This window comes from Melanostigma gelatinosum, assembly GCF_949748355.1.
Source record: "Melanostigma gelatinosum genome assembly, chromosome: 6".
Classification (NCBI taxonomy): domain Eukaryota; kingdom Metazoa; phylum Chordata; class Actinopteri; order Perciformes; family Zoarcidae; genus Melanostigma; species Melanostigma gelatinosum.
Genome location: NC_136639.1, coordinates 22076551 through 22099052, shown reverse-complemented (window position 1 = coordinate 22099052; position 22502 = coordinate 22076551). Strand labels below are relative to the sequence as shown.

General features: G+C 41.0%; 3 protein-coding genes across 3 annotated transcripts in view; 1 reads left to right on the top strand and 2 right to left on the bottom strand.

Annotated features, from left to right (window-relative positions):
- Positions 1-13224: 13224 nt before the first annotated feature.
- On the bottom strand, positions 13225-13980 carry LOC306779244 (lymphocyte antigen 6C2-like). The gene is made up of 3 exons (XM_079271077.1): positions 13904-13980; positions 13556-13654; positions 13225-13440 (listed from the first exon to the last, which is right to left on the bottom strand). Exons 1-3 carry the CDS (start codon positions 13950-13952, stop codon positions 13292-13294), a joined length of 297 nt encoding a protein of 98 aa, XP_079127203.1. The 5' UTR covers positions 13953-13980; the 3' UTR covers positions 13225-13291.
- A 2596-nt stretch (positions 13981-16576) lies between these two features.
- LOC306778522 (uncharacterized protein) lies at positions 16577-19229 on the bottom strand. Its single transcript, XM_079270038.1, has 3 exons — positions 19116-19229; positions 17727-17834; positions 16577-17135 (listed from the first exon to the last, which is right to left on the bottom strand). Exons 1-3 carry the CDS (start codon positions 19159-19161, stop codon positions 16981-16983), a joined length of 309 nt encoding a protein of 102 aa, XP_079126164.1. The 5' UTR covers positions 19162-19229; the 3' UTR covers positions 16577-16980.
- A 1617-nt stretch (positions 19230-20846) lies between these two features.
- Positions 20847-22502, top strand: part of msh3 (mutS homolog 3 (E. coli)) — a 40581-nt gene continuing 38925 nt past the window's right edge. The window contains exons 1-4 of the mRNA XM_079270455.1: positions 20847-21072; positions 21152-21272; positions 21615-21898; positions 22270-22485. Of these exons, the coding sequence (XP_079126581.1) occupies positions 20947-21072; positions 21152-21272; positions 21615-21898; positions 22270-22485 (747 nt within the window). The 5' untranslated portion in view covers positions 20847-20946. The remainder of the gene's footprint in view (positions 21073-21151; positions 21273-21614; positions 21899-22269; positions 22486-22502) is intronic.

Below are 22502 nucleotides of genomic sequence, written 5' to 3'. Positions count from 1 at the left end.
TCACAGTCGGGGGAACTGTATGAAAGGACAAAGTTACCGGTCTTATGTTTCTATTTAACAACCAAGAAAAAAGACATTGTCAGTGACATCTTGAGGAGGAGAATAGTGATGCCACTGCACAAGAAGGTGAACAGACACATGACACACCTGCTGTCTATCACCACTCTCCAAATACTTCTGCAACAGACGCTGTGGAGATAAATATTCAATGTCATTCATGTTGGAAGCAGCACAGTATTTGCAAATGCAAACAGTGAGAGTGTTTCCCTTCTTTACACCACAGTCGACCCAACTGATGCAACTAGTTTACCAGAACATGACACATTACATCTTGTGGATGCATTAGAGCAGGGGTCTTCAACGTTTTTCAGGCCAAGGACCCCCAAACTGATGGAGAGATGGAGCAGGGACCCCCGACTATATATATTGTATAAAATTGTGTTTTATATTAAATGGGCCTAGTACCGTGTATACACATACCTATGTATTGTGCATTCAATACTAAGCTATTCAAATAATACACAGGTTCATATATTCATGTTTTCATTTTAAACAGGTACAGTGAGTAGGGAGGCCGTGCAACTGCCATTTATAAACACACCTTGTCAACTGATACCAATGCCAATATCAACATTGTCTGTTAATCGCATGATAATCATGCACACAAGCCATTCAAATTGATGTTTTCATTTTAAACGTGGAAACGAAAAATGAGTGATGGCCTATTAGTACCACTGCCATGCATAAAGATACCGGTTATCTTGCATACAATACTGAACTATTAAAATAATGGACAGATTCATGTTGAGAGAATTCATTATTATTTTTTTTTAATTTTTATTTTCTAATCAACCAAAAATTTCCCCCTGCAGTACCCCTGCAGACACCCTTTTGAAGACCTCTGTTGAAGACCCCCTGTTGAAGACCTCTGCATTAGAGGATAGTGCGTACGTCAGCATTAACGTGCAGCTCAGCATCAAGGTGCAGTTCTGCAGTGAGGTGCAGTGTGCACTGTGATTGGTCAGTGGGCGAGCACGTGACTATTGTGGAGTGAAATGTAAGGGAGCCAACAGAGCTAGTTTGAGTTATCAGAGTTCAAATTGAAAGATATAGATGAAATTATGACATTTTTAGCATTTTGCTTGGTGTAGATTATTTTCTTTTTTACCCAGCTTTGTTTTTTGTGGGAATAAACTCGACGTCAACAAAGAAAGGCGGATGGAGTTTGTCTTTAATTCAGTGGTTCTCAAACTGTGGGGTTGCTGTGGCGGTATTGCAGGTGGGGCGCAGGGGGAAATGCAGAATTTTTTTATTTCAAGAACTTACCTGCAAACTTGTCGCTTTTAGGCGAAATTCGCCGTTTTGAATCAAAATATATCATCCACGTGAATCGTGTAGATCCGTAGAGGGTTTTCTTGGGTGGGGGGGGGGGGGGGGGGGGGGGGGGTCAACTGGCCAGCCAGCGTTTCTCAGATTGGAGTGAGACGAGGAGAAAAGATGATGTCACAATAAAACATCTCTGATGTGACGTGTCGAGTCTTGGCCAATCAGCGTACCGATGTCTACGCCGTCTTTCCCTCCGTTACAGTTTAAGTGAACTGCTTTTGTTTTTTTCCATCGAATATCTAGCAGAATGCTGTTCCGCTGCAGGTCTGCTGGATTGATTTGTCATGCATGCTTTGTTGTGAAGAAAGATCGTAGAAAGTATGAAAGCATAAATGTATAGCTGTTATAACCTGTAACCCTTTTTTCTTTCAAAGTATAACCAGCACAACATATAGCTTGTTTACACTTTTTATAACCATGACAATATGAACTATTTTATTTTATAATAGATGTGATTTAACATATAAACTGTTTAGAGTTAGACACTTTGTGTAACATAGTCACTTGAGCCTTATACAGTGCTTCTGGTTTGAACAGGATCAAACCAGTTACAACCAGTACATTCTGTGTCAGCTCTAGAAAGAGGACTCATGTGTGAGTGACACATGAAATGAAGGAGGTGCCAGCCTGAGATCAGCATACAACTGTGAGATTGGGGCTTCTCCCCACCCAGAGAATGGAATAGACTTCTTACCCACTCTAAAGGGAATGGAAGACCCGTTAGTGGTCTTACCCCCTCAGAGATGGCCAAAGTAAGACCCTTTTAGTAACCCAAAATAAGACCCTTTTTCTGTCTTACCCACTTAGAGGACAGAAGACCATTTTGCTATCAGAGGACAGCATAAAAAGGAAAGATAGACCCCCACAAAACTAGGAATGTCAGAGAGCTGACTGAGAGCCTGCACTGACAGGAGGAGAGCAGAGCAGAGAGACAAAAAAGAGGGGCTTCTCCCCCGACTAGTGGACCTCACAGCAAAATCAGTGAAAGCTGATAAAGAGGAGAACTTAGGAATGTTAGAATTAGTTATTGTAGCCACGGTGATGTTTCATTGAATTGAAATAGTTTAATGTGATTGTTGTGTAAAACACAGCCTTACATTTTGTAAGTGTCTGAAACCAAAAACAGTATTCTGGTCCTTTAAAACAATGAAACCCTCTTCCCTTGTCTGTTAATGGTTAAAAAAGATTTAAAAAAAGAAAAAAAAATCTATTTTATAATTTAATAATTTTTCTTCAATACACTACATATATTATAATTTATAAAAATATTTTTCCCGTAATCTTATTTTCTCATTGCACAGCTACTGTCTTCCTCAGTTGCTCTGCTTCCAGTGCAGCTTGTTTTAAGTAGATTTTAAGGAATCAGATTACACCTCTGTGTCTCTAGGTAAGAACAGAGGCCCGAGGCCTGCAGAGTCTCAAGTGAATCCCTTTACAGTTTGAGTGAATGGGGACGATATTGTTGATTGTCATAGTCTTCAACCAATCAGATCTTTAGTTTGACATGTTGGGCGTATTCTTTGACGTGCCAGAGCCTGCTAGCTGGTCTACAAGTACGTGATTGGTCAGTGAGCTAGCCTGACATGTTGGGCGGTGACAATCCCAAAATATTACTTGGCAGTTAAATATTTAACATTTATTCCAACACGAAACAAATCAGTAAATAACACTAATATAATATAACATGTTTATTTATTGAGATGCCCCTATGGACCTTGTTATAGGAGGTAAAGATCAGGAGAAGTAAACATGAAGTGTAATTATGATTACTGATGTTAAATTAAGCTATGATCAGTTTTCACTGTTAATTTAACATCTCTATTACATGTTGATGCCTCCATGACCAAGTTAAGCAGATGAGACTGAGGACAGCTGTGTAGAAGAAAAGATGTTCACTTTGTCTAATATGTAGCTTGACAGAGTTCTCCATGTGTGTCCTGGTGTTCTCATGTTTCCTTACCTCCTCATCCCTCACTCTCTACCCTGGTGTTCTCATGTTTCCTTACCTCCTCATCCCTCACTCCCGTAGCTGTCCGTGCTGGATCCGTCCCCGTTGTTTAAAAAAGCTAAATCTTTGGCTGCAGAATCTCCGCCAAAGTTCTCCTCTCAAACGGGTCTTGGAGGAGGAGCGCTCGCCTGTAGAGACTTCTCCTGACGAGAACGCGCAGCTAGGGGGGCCAAATCGTTCTGGCCCCACTCTGAATCTATTTGAGGGCGCTGATTGGCTGAATTGTATGTCACTCATTTATATCTTTAATCAGCAATTGGCTAAACTGCTTTATCGACCCGCCTCTTTTGGGCCAAAACGATTTGGCCCCCCAAGCTGCACGTTCTCAGAGTGTCGTGCACACAGACAGAGAGCACGAGCAGACGAGCACACAGGCGGAGAGGACGAGCAGGAAAAGCATATATTTTGCACAGATATCATATTTTACACACATTACTGGGTACATTCCATAGTTCAAAAACACAAATATTGACAATTTGTATAATTTATGATTGTTATAATTTTTTTTTTTTTTTTTGTGTGGCTCATGGTGGGGCCAGGCCCCATGGCCCTCGATTGACCAGCCGCCACTGAGCGAGGAACCACAAGAACAGACTTCCAGGAAGTCTTTTACCGGCCGACACGCCCCCTCATTGTTCATCAGTTATGTGATTGGACGCTGCAGCCGATCGGACTGACTGAGTTTAACACCAGAGTGAAGACAGATCACAGAATAAACTCAAGCTTTATATTTGATTAGGTTTCTGATTCAACATTTGGTTTAAATAAATGTTCATTGTAGTCTGAACAACAAAACGACCACGAACAACTTTCTACATTTATTAGAAAGATTTGTGTTTTCATGATCTGAACTTTTATTATGGAAACAATTAAAGTCAGAGGGAACTGGAGAGACTAAACACTTTTTACATCATTTAATTCAGTCACCAGATGTACCCCTGGTAAGTGGTTGAGTGTGAGAGACTGAGGGCTTGAAATGATGTAAATAGGAATGGGACAGCACTTTGCTGCAACATATCACGTTACCATTAAAACAAGAAACACAATGTATAATTGTGTGTATTTATTTTGTACTCCCTGATTTGAACGTCTTGGAAACACCATAAAACAGATTATATCTGCAAATAGTAACATATCTGTCAAGACGAACAACTCATGAAGGGCTACCAGTTACTGACTGCAGACATTTCTATTGGTTATTCTGCAATCACACTGTGTTAGCATGGTTTACTTTGAGTTGGCTCTTCTCAACAGGATGTGGTGTGAGAGTTACTTTGAGTTGGCTCTTCTCAACAGGATGTGGTGTGAGAGTTACTTTGAGTTGGCTCTTCTCAACAGGATGTGGTGTGAGAGTTGTTTGACTGAGGGGTGTTTTCTTTCTGCTTTTGTCTTTGTTTGCTCGTCCAGACGTAAGACTTGTACACTTGAAACTTTAATGTGGGAGATAAACTGAATTAGTTTTGGTTTCCTGTTTCAAGACGATCCTGATTTTAGAGGTTATTTCTAAAGCAGACACTCTGAAACTACAGAGCATATCCTGTAAGAGTACACATGCAGAGAAGCACCAGAGAAAACAAACAAGCGGCCAAATATGAATTCGATAAATAATAAATATATATGATGAATTACAATTCAATTTATAGTCTCCACTATCCACTTGTTGGCAAATGCCTCACACACACACACACACACACACAACTGCCAGCCAGGTCGCTACCCAAAATGATGTCAATCCCCTCCCCTGGTAACGCTGGTCTCACCCAAATAGGAACTCTGCCCTGCACCAAGCCACAGTCTAGATTCAGCATCTGCACCGGGACAGGCAACACCCTCAACCCCATTCCTGACATCAGGATTTTATCCCCATTTAAAAATGGACTCTCGAACATAGGAGTTGACAGCACACGTATCCCTCAAAATCTAAAAGCAACTTAATGTCACACTCACTACAGTCTGTGTTACAAACCCTTCTGAGACAAAAGGCCGATAGGACTCATCTGGCACTCCAACCACGCCAGATTCTGCATGCCCACCTTGCCACACCCCCACAGGACCAGGAATGCTTACAACCAGTGCAGCAGGTTTTAGCCGCCCACCTCCAGCTTCCTATCCCCAAGTATTGGACAGTCCTGTTTCCAGTGGGCTGCCTCACGCCAGTAATTGCATGTATTTTCTCCCATTTCAGGCGCTCCCCGAGGCGAACCACCTGGAAAACCCCCGAAGCGACCAGATGACTTAACACCTCCATCATCCTGCAACACAGGCTCCCACACAGGCTCACCGAGCCGGCTTTTATGAATGAGCGCATACTCAGCCAATCCCGCAGCCTGGGCGGCAGTTGTAACCTCACGCTCAGTAAGATATGTGGAAACACGATTGGGTAGAGAGTTCTTAAACTGCTCCAAGACGACCAGATTACACAAACTTTCAAAATCATTCGCATCAGAAGACATACACCAACTATTTAAATTATTTGTCAGCTCCCTCGCAAACTCCATACGAGACTGGTTGAACCTTTTTTCCAACATCCTAAAACGCTGTCGATATGCTTTCCGCTCAAACAGTGTAAAAAACACATCCGGATCATTCTCGTTAAACTTAGGCAAGAGATGCAAATTACTCACAATATCGCGACGATTAACTATTTTCCGCGTGCAAAACATCTCCAGAAAGCTTACCATCTCTGACTAAGCCTAACTTAAGTTAGACTTGAAAATAAAAGTATCCCCAAGGTCGAAATTATGAGATAGAAAGTTGAAATTATGAGATAGAAAGTTGAAATTATGAAATAGCATGTTGTCTGTGTACCGACATTAAAACTATCACAGTAGGTGGACAGGAGGCAACAGCCCGAAAAGCGGTTTTCCAACAATTGATTGAGTTGAAAAAGATCGACAAATAATCCCAAAATGTTCACGAAGAGAAAAATTGATGCAGAGGGAAGAAAATGTCATGAAAGATGGGAAAGCGAATACATGTTTGTGCTTCAAGGAGAACAAACGGGTCTGTCTTCTGTGTTATGAGGCGTGTCGGTGATGAAGGATACAATTCACGTCGGCATTTTGACACCAAACACGGAGCTAAATTTAGCCTCCAAGAAAAACATCAAACTGTCCCCGATGTGTCCCCGAGACAACTGCTCTGACCGCACACCACACAAAAAAAAAAAAAACCAAGGCAGCCACACGGACCACGTTGCTTCACCTATCCAGGGACACTCCACTAAAGTAAAAAATCAACACACTAGAGGACCATGTACTCACTGCTGCCATAAAAAAATGCATCTCCCAAAAGGCAGACTGCAATCACAGCAGAATATATTTACACAGCTACAGCCCAGTGCATGCTGAAGGTATGTGAGCAGAGCTCCGACCAGATACAGACTTTTACAAATGTCAGTTTGTGAAGAAACACCATCGCAGACCGAGTTCAGGAACTAGCAGCAATCTAACAACACAGCTAGCTAAGAGACGAGCAGGTACTTGTATTGTTAATTATCTGTTGATGAAAGCACAGACAACACGGACACAGCGCATCTATCCATGTTCATCAGACCTGACTCTCAGTGAGCAGCTCTTGGATGAAGCTGCCATGCACAGGACGATGACAGGGAGGAACATTAGTGATGCAGAGAGGTGACACAAACAGCTTTCAACAAAGTTAATGTCATAACTTGTGTTTGATATTTGTCTTTGCTATTTTCTTTAATAGTTTGATCTTTGATAGAGTCATGTGGGTTTCTTAACCCTCAATTAAAATGATTTATGTTATAACAACAGAAATGTGTTTAAATATCATTTTTCATTTATATAACTGCATGTACAATATTTTTACACTTGAATAAACAATAATCAAATGCAGAGAGAGTTATTTAACAATATGTTAGGAGAAGTTAGTTACACAGTCTTACAGTTACAATCGACCCTTTGAGGGCGACCGTGATGCTGATGTGGCCCAGAGTGGAGATGAGTTTGACACCCCTGACTTAGATCAACATCATACTCTTCTGCAATCTTGAAGAGTTGATCTCTAGTGCAACGATCCAGAACCTCCTCACATGGTCCTGTACCCCTGCCATAATAGACCAGGTCAAAGGCCACCACAAAACCAGACTGTTTTCTAGGTCAACTAGTGCAGTGAAAGAGACAATGATACGTCGCCCAAACTAATGTGGAAGTCCCGCTACCTAGACCAAACTAATCCACCTCACTGAACCCTAGTCTTCATGCAGATTAGCGGTAGGCTTTTTAAACACTTAAACCAGTAGCCCGGTTAAGCCCCCAGCAAGCTGGTTAATCACCTGACAGCTGTGGATGTGTCCCCGAGACAACTGCTCTGACCGCACACCACACAAAAAAAAAAAAAACCAAGGCAGCCACACGGACCACGTTGCTTCACCTATCCAGGGACACTCCACTAAAGTCAAAAATGAACACACTAGAGGACCATGTACTCACTGCTGCCATAAAAAAATGCATCTCCCAAACACATTGTGTGCTGGACAAAACCATTATTATTCAGAACCAAATATCAGCCTCAAACCAATCAATTTGGACGGCCGATCCCCACGTGTCACAAACCGGGCCAAACGGCCATGACAAAAAAGAGAGATGCATTCAATGAAGCAGTTTATCAATTATTTATTAAGTTTAAAGTAATATAAAAGACAAACAAACTAACAGTAACATGTGAATTCAGTCACTTCAGCAGTGTAAGTGGGTGGGTGCGTGTGAAGTGTATCTGCAGTGTTGTATAGTGTAGAAACTACCCAAAACCAAAATGGGTGTCTCAGGAAGGAGCCAGAGACCAACTCAGAATCCAGAGGGTTTTTATACTGGGTGCTCTGGCAAGCAGGGCCAGTGTTGCTCATGACCTCAGGTGCTTCCACTCTGCCTGATGACCCTCTGCCACACCCACCTCCACACCTGCAAGGAAGGCAGCCAAACGACCAGGCAGAGGCTCGTCACAAATGCTTCAAACTGTATATTTACTGACAAATTCTATATTGTGGTACAAAATGTTAAAATGTTAAGCTCCTGTTAACCACAGACCTTTTTTCAAACTCATATAAAATCAACTTGGAGGTGCGAAAATGCAAACTCATTTTCAGGTTTCAGGACTCATTCCTGCACTGCTTTTTATCGTGGGTAGTAGAGGGCATGAAAGTTCTGACTCAGAAAATCAGAACACAGAATATTCTTATTGGAAAATAGTACCTAAACACAGCAGAATCATTTGTGGAGACAAAAAAAGACAGCATGAGTTGTTTATTTTCAATAACTAATATACAACTTTGAAAACAGGCCCCTCACTGCCATGTTGGCTTCCATTGCTGTTGTAAACAGGTACTATGTGGTCTTTTCTAGAATGCTACCATCCCAATTGATGAGTCGGCACATCAAGCGAATAGGTGTTTGGGCAGGTTGCACATGTATTGGCCAATTGGTCCATGGGTGAGGCATTTTGAACGGCAGTGTTTTGCAGGATAACACCGCTTCACCCGGCTTTATCTTAAATAAGGTGATTGAAGTATCAAACAAGCTCAAACTGCTGGAATAGATATCTGCACACATCTATGCAGAGAACACTTTATTTTTAGTTTTCGGTCTAAAGGACATTCATCAGAGCATACATGGCTCAGCTGGAACGACAGGTGTAGAACAAACAAACCACATCCCAATAACTGTATGCTGTACCACCTGTGCACACCCTGGTGGTAGAGGCTCCGCCTCCTGTTAACTACAGCTTTAAAGTGCTGAGTGTAGTACTGAGAGATTTACAAGTGGATGCCACGCTTACACAACACAAGAAAAAGGGGAGTGGAGCACAGTGTATACAGAAAAAAACACACAATCACAGAGCACACTATAGTAATATAATATCATTTCATTACATAGTAAATGGGGCTTTGACAGGGATCAGGTTTGAGCCATCGTTAATCAAAGATCCCCAAAAATAAATCCTCATTGAGACCTAAAGTGTCAATCCAAAAAAGCTCCCTTTGACATATCTTTCTTTCTATAGATCCCCCTCTTGGCAATTCAATATGTTCAATGCCCTGGAATCGAAGAGAGGAAGACACACTTCAGCCGATGGGCCTCAATGAGGATTGTGATGAGTGTTATGCTGTAATCCATGTTATAATTTGATCTATGTTTTATGACGGCCCCTCCCTGATACAACTTCATAGCCCTGTGTTCTATACTTGTTGAATTTTGTTTTGAGATTTGTTTTTCTCTTATAGATCTGGGGATCTTTGATCAACGTTGGCTCAAACCTGATCCCTCTCAAAGCGCCATTTACTATGTAATGAAATGATATATTACTGTGTTTTTTAAATTCAATCATTCATTTAATAATGCTCAAAAAAGTAATGAGCCCGATCACGCTACTCCAACTTCTAGAGGCCACTACCTTTTTTATGGATCAGCAATAACTTTGACACATTAATCACTCTGTGTTATAATGTGAATCCAAAGCACATGAATCCTAAGGTGTTCAGACAGAATCATAACAGATCTCCATAAAACTGCATCGTGAACCGAGAGAGGAAGTTGGTTTTATAGCTCAACTCCTCAGTCTTCTTTCAAAAGACAGTCATGTAGACCTCTGCCGCAAATAGAGGAATTATTTAGCTCCCTATACAAGTCCTCACTTTGGCGCCATCTTGTGGACACCTGGCGGTAGTGTGCCTTTGAAATGCTGAAGTGGAAGTGTTGAAGTGTCTCACTTCACACAGGGAACACCTGTACAGAGCCATGCCCATGCTAAAACCTATACCTGCAATGTTGGTCATGGGTCCACCACTTCTGGTCCAGAGTGAAATATGACATCAACTGTTGGATTACAAAATCATTTTGTGCAGACATTCATGTTCCCCAGATGATGTCTCCCAACGACTCTGATGAACCTCTGGCTCTTCCTCTCTAGTCCCACCATGAGTTTTTAATTTCAGTCAAATATTTCGTCAACTGTGATGGATTGCCATTGTTTGCAAGTGCTTATCATGGTCACCAGAGGATGAATCAAAAGTACTTTGGTGATTCTCTGACTTCTCCTCTAGCGCCACCAGCTGGTCAAGGGTTTCACCTAAAAACCCACAAACCAAGCCAGACATCTCGGTGTAGTTATGGATTCAGACCTCAACCTGAACAGCCAAATCAAGACAATTACATAATCAGCCTACTATCACCTGAAGAATATATCAAGGATTAGAGGACTTATGTCCCAACAGGATTTGGAAAAACTTGTCCACGCATTTATCTTCAGCAGACTGGACTACTGTAACGGTGTGTTTACAGGTCTCTGTAAAAAGTCCGTCAGAAAGCTGCAGCTGATTCAGAACGCTGCAGCTCGAGTCCTCACTAAGACCAGGAGGGTGGATCACATCACTCCAGTTCTGAGGTCTTTCCACTAGCTTCCTGTCCAACAAAGAATTGACTTTAAAATCCTGCTGTTGGTTTACAAAGCACTGAATGGTTTAGCGCCAAAATACATCTCTGATCTGCTGCTACCTTATGAACCATCCCGACCCCTCAGGTCGTCTGGGACCGGTCTACTTTCTGTTCCCAGAGTCAGAACTAAACATGGAGAAGTTCCGTTTTTCTGCTCCACATATCTGGAACAAAGTCCCAGAAAGCTGCAGGTCTGCTGAGACCCTCAGGTCATTTAAATCAAGATTGAAGACCTTTCTGTTTGCTGCTGCCTTTAATTGAACCACATTCAATTAATATATTAATCAATTTCCTGCATTTCTGCATTTTACTGCTGCATTTTATTTCTTACACTGTTTTTGAATGTTTTACTGTTTTTATTGTTTCAATGAATGCTCTGAATTGTTTTTAAATCTCCTTTTCTTTTGCCTTATGTTTTGATGCTTTTAATGGTTTTATGTGAAGCACTTTGAATTACCTTGTTGTTAAACTTGCCTTGCCTAATTAGTGTAATAACCCTAGCGGAGTGATGGCGTCCTGACCAGGTGTTTTGTAAAAAGCATGTGCTTGAAAAGAAGTAAATTTAAGTTTAAAATTAGGCTGAATATTGAAAAGGTTTCATAAGCTGGAGAGGTGAGAGAATTGTATCGTTAACTCAACAACAAACGCACGCAAAAAATCTGCACACAAGTCGGACTTTTAAGACGAAATGTCTCACAAGTTAGACAAATAAATGAAAGCTCGTCTCACTCACTAGAAACAGTTTTTACAGTTCACAATTAGAAAGCAAAGAAAAGCGCTGCATTGACAAAAAACAAAATCCTGTGTCTCATTTGTCACTTTCTCTTCATATTTATGAGCTTTTAATTTGTAGGATAGTATTTGAGTGCATTCATCGTAAATTGACGTGACTCTGGGTGTAAATTTGGGGTTCTTGTCATGATCAACAGAATGCGGATATTTTTACATCTACATTCCTGTGACCTGTTCCTGGTCGTGCCATTCTTCCATTTCAGTGTGAAACACACAGTGATATATGCTTGATGCTTTGCACCTTTATGTTTTCGAGCATTGACTTTGCAAAGTAATCTGCCATCTGAATACGTGTCTGTCTGCTCTTACACAGTGATTTCTGGCATGAAAGTAAAACACATCACTGTTAAGTTGTCTAAATGTCTTGCTTGAAATTAAGAATAGTTTATAAGCTGGCGTGAGCGCTTTTATTTTGAAATGTTAAAGTCACTATATGTAGAACTCTTATGGGATTAGAGTCCTCTTTCAAATTATTCTGATGGTTTTTGTTTGTTGAAACATGAAACGATTGTGAATTGGAAGTCTTCGTGTCACTTTCTTGCATTCGTGATACTACCACCAGATGGCACCAGCTTCATGAATGTTCAAATCTTAAACACATGCTTTGACTTGTAAACTAGACTGCAACATTTCTTCAATGATAAATGCATCATTTGAAAATTACTTCTATGTATTTATTATTGTGACAGAGAAGTGTCAGATATATTTAAAAGGGATTCATTCAAAACACTGAAAAAAGGGAATTGGCCAATATTTCCACAGTGACACAGTCACAGTCTGAATGCTAAAGTGAAGTGTTACTTGATTGAATGATTGCTGTTTACGGCCTTTTTATTTAATACTTATACGAATTTAAAACGGATGTGAAAAGCTTGATATTCATATTTGTAATTGCCATAAATTTCTAATGAGTTGAAAACATGAACATCCCCAAAACTGAAGTCAGACGTTTTTCTCATGACAACAGCATTATATATTCTACACATATTTGTCTTTGTTTAATCCTGAGAACAAACTAAACTCTATGATTAGACCAACTATGTGCTCTCCACTTGTAAAACATTACCTTTTGCATAATCTGCAGATCGTCTTCAGTTTATTCACCTACAAAGACTGTTTTATTATCAGTGTGCCATATGTATGCCACATTTCCTGATTTCCTCTTCCTCTTTTCCTCCTAAAAGAAAGTGTAGCCTCATTCTGCTTAGATAAAAGGATATTGATGAAGGATTAGGTACAAAAAGAAACATTTTATTTGACAGCTACTATACTTGGTGATAAAAAGTAACCACTGGACTCAAAGCAGGAAATGCAAAATCTTAGGGTGTGCTGATCTGCGTCACTAATCCTCAGAATCAACATCGAACCATGTAATGCATTCATTTTCTCACGATGGTTCATATTTTATTTTTCCTGTTTTGTCACTAATTATTCATATTATGATTCATAACAAAGCTATTTTTGTTGTACACGTTGATGTGAAATGCAGAAGAATTAAACGATTCAATGGTCGAACACATTGTGTTTTTATTGAACAAATATCGACCTGCAGTCAGCTTTTACAGATTGAGACTTTGTTTACTCTTCTTGAGTTGTACAAATTGGGTATGAAAGAAGAGAAATATTGTGAAGCTTTAGCTGCACCAGTGCCTCAGAGAAAGAGTGTGATGATGGCTGAGGATGCGAGCAGGAGGAGGACACTGGAACCAGTGGGTGTGGCGCTGTTACACAGGTCTGTGTTACAGCACTTTATGGGCTCAACACATAAAGCTGTCCTCATGCAGCCCTTGGTAATGACATCTGATAGAAAGAAACTCAGTTTCAACAACAATAAAAACCACCGGGCGTTCAGCACAGCAACATATCGGCTCAGATCATTTATTTGAAATGTTCAATATCTGGAAGAACCACTCACCCTTCACGTCCATGGTGAAACAATGGCCCTCGCCGGCGTCACAAGTTAACTTGGCTGTGCAGGTTTTGCCTTGACACGTGTAGCATGTCAATCCACATGCTGCACAGAAAGACACAATACAACACACACATGTTTTAAACATAATCCAAATGTAATGCTCATTGTTTTGTGCTTTTTATTTTTGTGAAATCTTACTGGAAACAATTCCAGCTGGAGAACGAGCAGACAATTTTTGCAAACTATGAAATATGATATCCTCAATCACTCAAAAAACAAAACCCCCACACCCAACAAAAACAAGACAATGATATTACAAACCAAGGCACATGAATCATAAACTGTTCTTACCTGCAGACACAGTCACAAACAGGATCAGAGCTCCATAGAAATGCATCATGAACGGAGAGAAAAAACAGATGTTTAATAGACTGGTACTGGAGACAAGATGTCCACTCTGCTGAAGCTCGCCCTTTTATAGTCCAACCCACCAGTCTTGTCTAGAAACCTAGTTGTGTTTCTCATGAAAGCCTCCTCCCATCAGCCTGAGCAAATTATCCCAGAGAGACGGCAGTAAAACAATGAGAACAACAACTGAGAGTGAAAATCGTCTTGAGATAACTTCTCTTTTGGGTTTTACAAATCAGGCTGCAAATGCTGCAGTAGTTCACTGCAAAGTATTACATTGATTGTTGCAACAACAACAACATCAACTGACATTTCACATTTATTTTGCAGCCAGTGTTCAAACTATGTTCAAGTGAAGTTATTGTCTCACTTTACTGCCTCTGGTTTCATTACGACTGTCAGAAAGCAGTGACGCTCCTAGATTCAAACAATAATATGGCGATGAAATAAACCCCTTTCAAAGAAATCCATTTCTGATTTGGATGCAGGTCTCCACATGTTTCAAATATTTGCCCACCCTCTCTACCTACAGCACGATCCTGGAAAAGAACACAAGATTGAGTTTATTTGCAGGTGCATGTGTCATGTATAAATACTACCCGATGTCATGTACAGATACCCGTATGTACAGAGGGCACATGAGTCTGTTCCAGAGCTGCAGTGTGTCCTGCAAATGCGTCCATTTCTATCAGTGATGCATGCAAAAGGGACCTCAACAAAATGTGTGGTAGAAATGAAAATGTTATGTTCGTCATGTTTTTCGGCTAATAGTGTATTTTATGTCTAAATTGACATTTACTTTTGACTGTTGTCAGGTGGAGTGGAGTGGTCGCAACCAGGAAGGGGGCAGATATGTTACAATGATATTTTTTAGTAAATGAAGTAAACTCGTTTGTCCTTAAGGCATTGTAAAGATGAAAATGTTTCTGTTTGAAATTGCTCTGTGGTTTGACAGTTTGGAGAGGAAGTGTAAGGTGTCAACTCATACCTCTCTCGTGTAGCAGTGACCACAAAGTACACGAGAGCAGCAGATCACAAGGGCTTCATCATTTTTGTGACTCATCATATATCATATATGTTCATATATTACAGTTCGCTGTCATCCAACACAATACAAAAAACATTGATGATTAAAGTAACTAGCAGCCCACAGTACATTTACTTCGTTACTTTCCACCAAAGACATCCGAGTTTTATTACAAATTATGAGTTTGTGTTAAAAGTTGCTTTGTATTAGTCATCGCTAAAGAGGGTGTCTTCTTATTAACATCTGTTTAAGAGGCTTTTGAATTCTATGTTTAAAACAGTGTATGTTTAGTGCTACGTTGCATACTGCTCATTATGTTGACAGCATGAGGCAGGATGTGGTGTGAGATTTGTTCGACTGAGGTCTGTTTTTATTTCTGGTTGTCTTTCTGATTGCAAACACTTAAACCAGTAGCCCAACCTGACAGCTGTGGATGTGTCCCCGAGACAACTGCTCTGACAGCACCCCACACAAAAAAAAAAAAACAAGGCAGCCACACGGACCACGTTGCTTCACCTATCCAGGGACACTCCACTAAAGTCAAAAATGAACACACTAGAGCAGTGGTTCTCAACTGGTCTGGCTGCGGGACCCACCATCACCCCTTAATGACCCACGTAAATGCTTCAAACTGTATATTTACTGATGAATTCTACATTGTGGAACAAAATATTAAAATATCTTAAGCTCATGTTAACCACAGACCTTTTTTCAAACTCATATAAAATCAACTTGGCGGTGCCAAAATGCAAACTCATTTTCGGGTTTTAGGACTCATTCCTGCACTGCTTTTTGGGGAAATGTTCAATAAGGACCGTCTTGATAGCTGTACGTCTGAAATACCCAATGTTCTTGCTATTTCAGGATGGTGATGGAGACAGTGTGTCGCAGGACCCTGCTGTACAAAGGATGAAAACCTACAACATCAAGACACGTCAGAGGGTCCTGACAGCATCGGTATCGTGGGTAGTAGAGGGCATGAAAGTTCTGACTCAGAAAATCAGAACACAGAATATTCTTATTGGAAAATAGTACCTAAACACAGCAGAATCATTTGTGGAGACAAAAAAACACAGCATGAGTTGTTTATTTTCAATTACAAATATACAACTTTGAAAACAGGCCCCTCACTGCCATGTTGGCTTCCATTGCTGTTGTAAACAGGTACTATGTGGTCTTTTCTAGAATGCTACCATCCCAATTGATGAGTCGGCACATCAAGCGAATAGGTGTTTGGGCAGGTTGCACATGTATTGGCCAATTGGTCCATGGGTGAGGCATTTTGAACGGCAGTGTTTTGCAGGATAACACCGCTTCACCCGGCTTTATCTTAAATAAGGTGATTGAAGTATCAAACAAGCTCAAACTGCTGGAATAGATATCTGCACACATCTATGCAGAGAACACTTTATTTTTAGTTTTCGGTCTAAAGGACATTCATCAGAGCATACATGGCTCAGCTGGAACGACAGGTGTAGAACAAAGAAACCACATCCCAATAACTGTATGCTGTACCACCTGTGCACACCCTGGTGGTAGAGGCTCCGCCTCCTGTTAACTACAGCTTTAAAGTGCTGAGTGTAGTACTGAGAGATTTACAAGTGGATGCCACGCTTACACAACACAAGAAAAAGTCAAGGTCAATGGTTTCACCTAATTAGTGTAATAACCCTAGCGGAGTGATGGCGTCCTAAGCAGGTGTTTTGTAAAAAGCATGTTCTTGAAAAAAAAAAAGAAGTCAATTTAAGTTTAAAATTAGGCTGAATATTGGAAAGGTTTCATAAGCTGGAGAGGTGAGGGAATTGTATTGTTAACTCAACAACAAACACACACAAAAGCTGCACACAAAGAAGTCAGACTTTTAAGACTAAATGTCTCACAAGTTAGACATTTAAATGAAAGATCGTCTCACTCACGTAGAAACTGTTTTTGCAGTTCACAATTAGAAAGCAAAAAAAAAGCGCTGCATTGACAAAAAAAAAATCGCAGCGCTTCAGAGAGAGAGCGTGATCATGGCCAAGGACACCAGCAGGAGGATGACACTGGGACCAGTTGGTGTGGCACTGTTACACAAGTTCCCCTCACAGCAAGCCATGGAACCTGTGCACAATAAGCTGGTTTGGCAGCCCTTGGTAACCATGGTATAACCTGCAAAACACAAAGGGGAAACTCTCAGAAAAACCAGTTCACAAAACATATGATGGGTATGAATGCAAATAAGGGATGTGGAGTATCAGAGAGGGCAGTTCTTTCAGACATTTCAAATGGTGAACAATCAGCTCTGTCGTCAGTGAGCTGAGAGACACCGTCTGGTTGGAAATGTCCTGATGAGCTGTCTGTTGTTAAGGCTACTGGTGCTGATAGTGGGCTCCCTGCTGGGTATAGTCTGGTTCTTCTGTTTATGTTTTATGTGTTATGGTTGTTCATTTTTCTTTTGTTTTTCAGTTTATTGATTGGTGTTTTATTGTGTCTGCTTTTTAAAAAGGCTAAGGTTTTGATACAGCTCATCTTATATCTCTGTAAACCTGAGCCTCCCCCCAGGGATTACAGATAAAAATAAATAAAAATAAATAAATCAAAATAAATAAAAGTAAATCAAAATAAATAAAAGTAAATAAAAGTAAATAAAAATAAATAATGGCCCTCAGGCATTCAGTACAGCAACCTGTTGTTGTACACCAGCTGTTTGACGTTTGGTGTGCACAATATTAGCCAGAGAAATGTGAAGGAACAACTTACCCTCTACTCTGAGAGAGAAACAACGGTTGAAGATGACAGAACAAGATTTGGTGTCCGTGCAGGAGTGAGGGTCGGTGGTTGTGCATGTGTAGCATCTTAATCCGCATGCTGGACACAGAGACACAGAACACATCAGGTCAAGTCATGGCAGATATTACACATCACTTTTTCTTCTTCTCCTTTAAAAAAATGTAATTACATTTTTACCAGTTTTCACACAGTTTATGTTACACCGTGTTTTGCAGCAAGTGTGTGATCGCTTCATTTTGCATAAATAGCCAAGAAGAGAAACAATGAGCGGAGGGAGATGACATGTAACAAGAGTCCTGTTTCCTTCACCTACATTCCCCTGGGTCCTAAGTCACTCCAGGTACAGCTTCTTATCATCCTCTATGTACCAACGTACATTTATAACAAATACCACACATATTACAGTTGCATATGTGTCTGACCAAAATACCAAAAAAAAGCAAAAAAGAAATGATTCATTTAAATACTTTTTAAAGAGTTTTTAATGTTGTTTTTGTTTGGAATATGTATAATAAGCATATCATTTAGTTATCGAATTGCATTAGCCTACACACATGAAGATAAAGTTGTGAACACCGGATGAATATCTATTATCAGATTCATAACTGTATTTTAACTGCTACTGTGTAAAGGGAATACTGCTGTTAAAAAGCACCTTATTTGTAAAGTGTTTGCAAACCAAATGTTGTTGCACTTTTGTTCATATAGCAGTACTTTTAAAATAAAAGTGCGCAATACACTACTTTTGAATTTATTGTTGAATTTTGCGCATAACAATGCGATTGAAAATTGAAATCGTTGCCCGGCACTAAAAAATATGTTTAAACTTTGCAAGAACTGAACCAACAAGATATGATGTTTTCATTTCTGTCTTTTCCTCTCTTTCCAGCTGCTGGCTGCCATACTTAATGGACAAACATAACAGTGGTGGTCAATACGCTATGTGACTGTTCCCTGCCATGTTCCTGGTTTGTGTGTGTGTGGCAGGATCCGGGAGACTGCAGACTGGAGACACCTGGGCCAGTGCTCAGTATAAAGCTCCGCTTCCTGGCAACAGGGCCCCGCTATCACCTCGTGAAGGAACGAGGACGGCTCGTTCCAGCCACCTTTGGCATTCGACGTATTGTTATGTCGAATAAAACTCTTTGCTTTTGGTAACCTGTCCGCGTCTCCCTGATTAGGTTATGTCTGTCAGAACCAGGTCGTGACAGCATATTTTCCAACATGTTGAAATATTTTTTTTTACCTTCAGACACCACTTTCTTTTCAGATGTTGTGATAGCATTTAAAAACTACATAATTTCCTTATTTTTCATTGTTACAATATTCAGTCAATACACATAAGAAAGCTGTTCTTACCTGCAGACAGAGTCATAAACAGCAGGAGAGCTCCATAAAGCTGCATCGTGAACGCGGAGGAAAACAGATTGTTTACCGGCCGAGTGAGGGGAGAACTGGAGAGAAGCCTTTCGCTTTCAGCCCAACTTCTTCTGTCTTCTTTCAGAGCTTGTACATTTGCATTTTCCTCACAAAGCCTCCTCCCAAGTGATTTGAATGAGGCAAGGCAAGGCAAGTTTATTTGTATAGCACATTTCAACAGCCAAGTAATTCAAAGTGCTTCACATAAAACCATTAAAAGCATCAAAACATAAGGCAAAAGAAAAGGAGATTTCAAAACAATTAAAGAAACAGTGTAAGAAATAAAATTCAGTAGTAAAAAGTAAAGGAGATTTAAAACATACATTGAAACAATAATCGATGTCTCCCTGAGACATTACGCTGCACGCAATCAACCATACACTGCCGCAATTCTGCAATTACTTGCACACAAACCACGTCTGGAAAAGATCTCTGCCGATCTGCGTTTTATAGTGTACGCCTTGCACGAACTCGGTCCCGGAGGAAATGGCGATATATTGTGCAGTCCTTTTAAAACCATTAAAAGCATCAAAACATAAGGCAAAAGAAAAGGAGATTTAACAGCAATTAAGAACAGTGTAAGAATAACGTCACCCTTAAAGTGACCTCATTATCCCTGAGACAGCCATGCACTTTTTTTTAATGAAAAAAGAAAATAACTTAATGCTGTTAAGATATGAGATCATCTCTCACAGTAGAAACAATTGAATATTTTATTTATGTGCTAACTTTTCACATGCACCAAAGCTTTTATTTCTATCCTTTTCACTTCTTGTCTCGAAAGAGGCACTTTCACTTCCTTCTTGTGGTTCTAAAAATAGATGATCAAAAAATCACTTCCTTCAACAGAACACATCAAGCTCTGGGAAAGAATGCTCATCAAAAGCAGAGGAGACATGTGGTACTGAAATAGAGAAGGTAAAGACAAGTGGAAAACACATTGACACAATGTGACCTTCGTTGCTGACCCATCAGTCAGCCTCTGACCAGTCAGCCAGCGTCACCAGGTTGACGTGGTGCAAAAGATCAGGTTAGTATATGGAGTGATCAAATGGGCAAACATTATTTAAATTGTATCCTGACAGTTCAGAAAAAGTTGCAAAATCTTACTAGCCTCTCGTATAGGAAAGATCATTTTGTCTCAAACTCATCAGGCTGGTGTTCTATTTTGAAATCGTCCGATTTTATCACAATTGTATCATAATTATCATTCATTAAGTCACTATCCGTTGTTGTTTTACAAGGATCTACATCATTGTAATAGTTTTCTTGTCTCGATGGGGCAGATTAAAACGGGCTCAGTTTCATATATAATGAGACCGGAAATAATTTACACATTGTTACGAGATGACGTGCCAAGAGTTAAAGAAGCTAATCTCTGACGTTTAATTGTTTTAATCAGTAGATCACATCGACTCTATAATAATACACTGTTAAACTCTCAGACAATTAAAAAAATAGCTCCAATGCAATGAAGAAAAACGTTGCTTATGTCAGATCCAGGTGTGACCATATACTGTGTATATTTCCACCACATTATTGAGAATAGTGGTTTAAGTTTGAAAAACAAATGCAACCGGAAATCTTCTAATGGTGTGGCTGGCTTGACTCTAGCTGCGTCATGTACGCGCCCGCGTGATATCACCACATGCGCCGCTATGTTTTGAAAAGCCGGGGCAGTCAAAGCCGCTGACTGCGCTGTTTAGCTTCGCGTTTGCACGGATTTCTGCACACCATAAGCCATGTTTACAATGTAAGAGCAAACGGAAACATGCCGAAGTCCGCTAAAAAGTCCTGCACCACTCAGACCTCCATCAGCAGGTACTTCGGAGGTCCGAGCAGCAGCGGCGCCTCCGTTAACCAGAATCCTGCTCTGCACCAGCTTTCAAGACGCAAGGTGAGGCGTGCTACATGCTCAGGTCACTTATACCTCACTTAATGCTAATTACAGAACCTCAACTGCTTTTGTCCTGCAGAAGAAACTTTCCCCTGATTGTAGTGATTTGGGATTGTCAACAAAACGAGCCAAGCTTTGCGTCCAAGACCAGCAGGTGGAGGATTTGGACTGTGAGCCAGCACCCTGCCAGATCACTAAAGGTGACTGTGTGCACCTCAACCACAACATCCACTCGATCCTTCTTAACTGTAACACAAGCCCCCCACGCCTTCACCCATTCCCAGCTTCTAACAGCATCACATTTCATCAAACAGCATGTGCAGTAATACATCCTCCTGGTAATGTGTGTAGTGTGGAGCGGATCCTGATGCATTTGAACTGCTTAGAACATGAGAAAAGTTGAGTTTTAGCTGATCTGACACGATGTTAGTCTGTCAAACTAATGGCAGCAAATCTTCCCTGGTGAATCCAGGTAATGCCTATTAGTATTCTCTTATACTGGTTTATAAGCCTTTTATTCCCAACGTCTCCTCTCACCCCAGAGAGGAGCCGAGGGGCAGCCGGCAGCCTCTGCTCCTCCACCTTGGAGAAGCTGAAAGGCTTCACCTGCTCGGCCGAGCCCGGTGTCGCTCAGAGGGACGAACAGAAGACTGGTGGTTCTGGTAGCAGTGCGATCCGTGACAGAGGAGGCGGCGCTCGGCCTCCCCGGGAAGGAACGGATCAACGCAGTGAGGACAACAGCCTTAAACAGCCAGAGGAGGAGCTTGAGGATGAGGATGAGGAGGTCAATGAAAAGGAGAGTTCAGGGACGGCTGCTGCAAAACAGGTACCCAACATATAAATGTTCCCTCAGAGGACATTTTGCCCTGCGATAGTGTCCATCAGCAAGGCAGCGCCACAGCAGCCGACTCTGACCTCTGACCTTTTTAGAGGAGGACAAGCACGTAGGAGATCCCCTGTAGAACCTCCAGTGACCTGTTTGAGGAACTTTAGGCCCATTGTCTGTAAATACTGCGGTCCCACTTCTGTCGAAAAACACATTTAAAGGGAACTTTATTAGAAGTGTTTGTTTCCCGTGTTTGTTGGGCCGCAGAGATCACAGAATAAAAGATGAAGTGTTCGAACCCTTTTTACGCTTTAAGTGGGGAAACTGATGCTGCTGAAATGATTTTCTATGCGTATTTTTTGCTGTTGCAGGCGTTCCCCTTGTCTCAGTTTGCTAAGTCAGGAGGACGGAGAGGAAAAGGTGCAGAGCCGAGTCCTCCGTCTGACTCCGGCAACCCCTCCAGATGCTCGAAGAGCGCGTACACTCCCCTGGAACAGCAGGTCATCGCGCTGAAACAGCAGCATAAGGACGCCTTGCTGGCTGTGGAGTGTGGATACAAGTACAGGTTCTTTGGAGAGGATGCAGAGGTGATTAACTGAGGGAG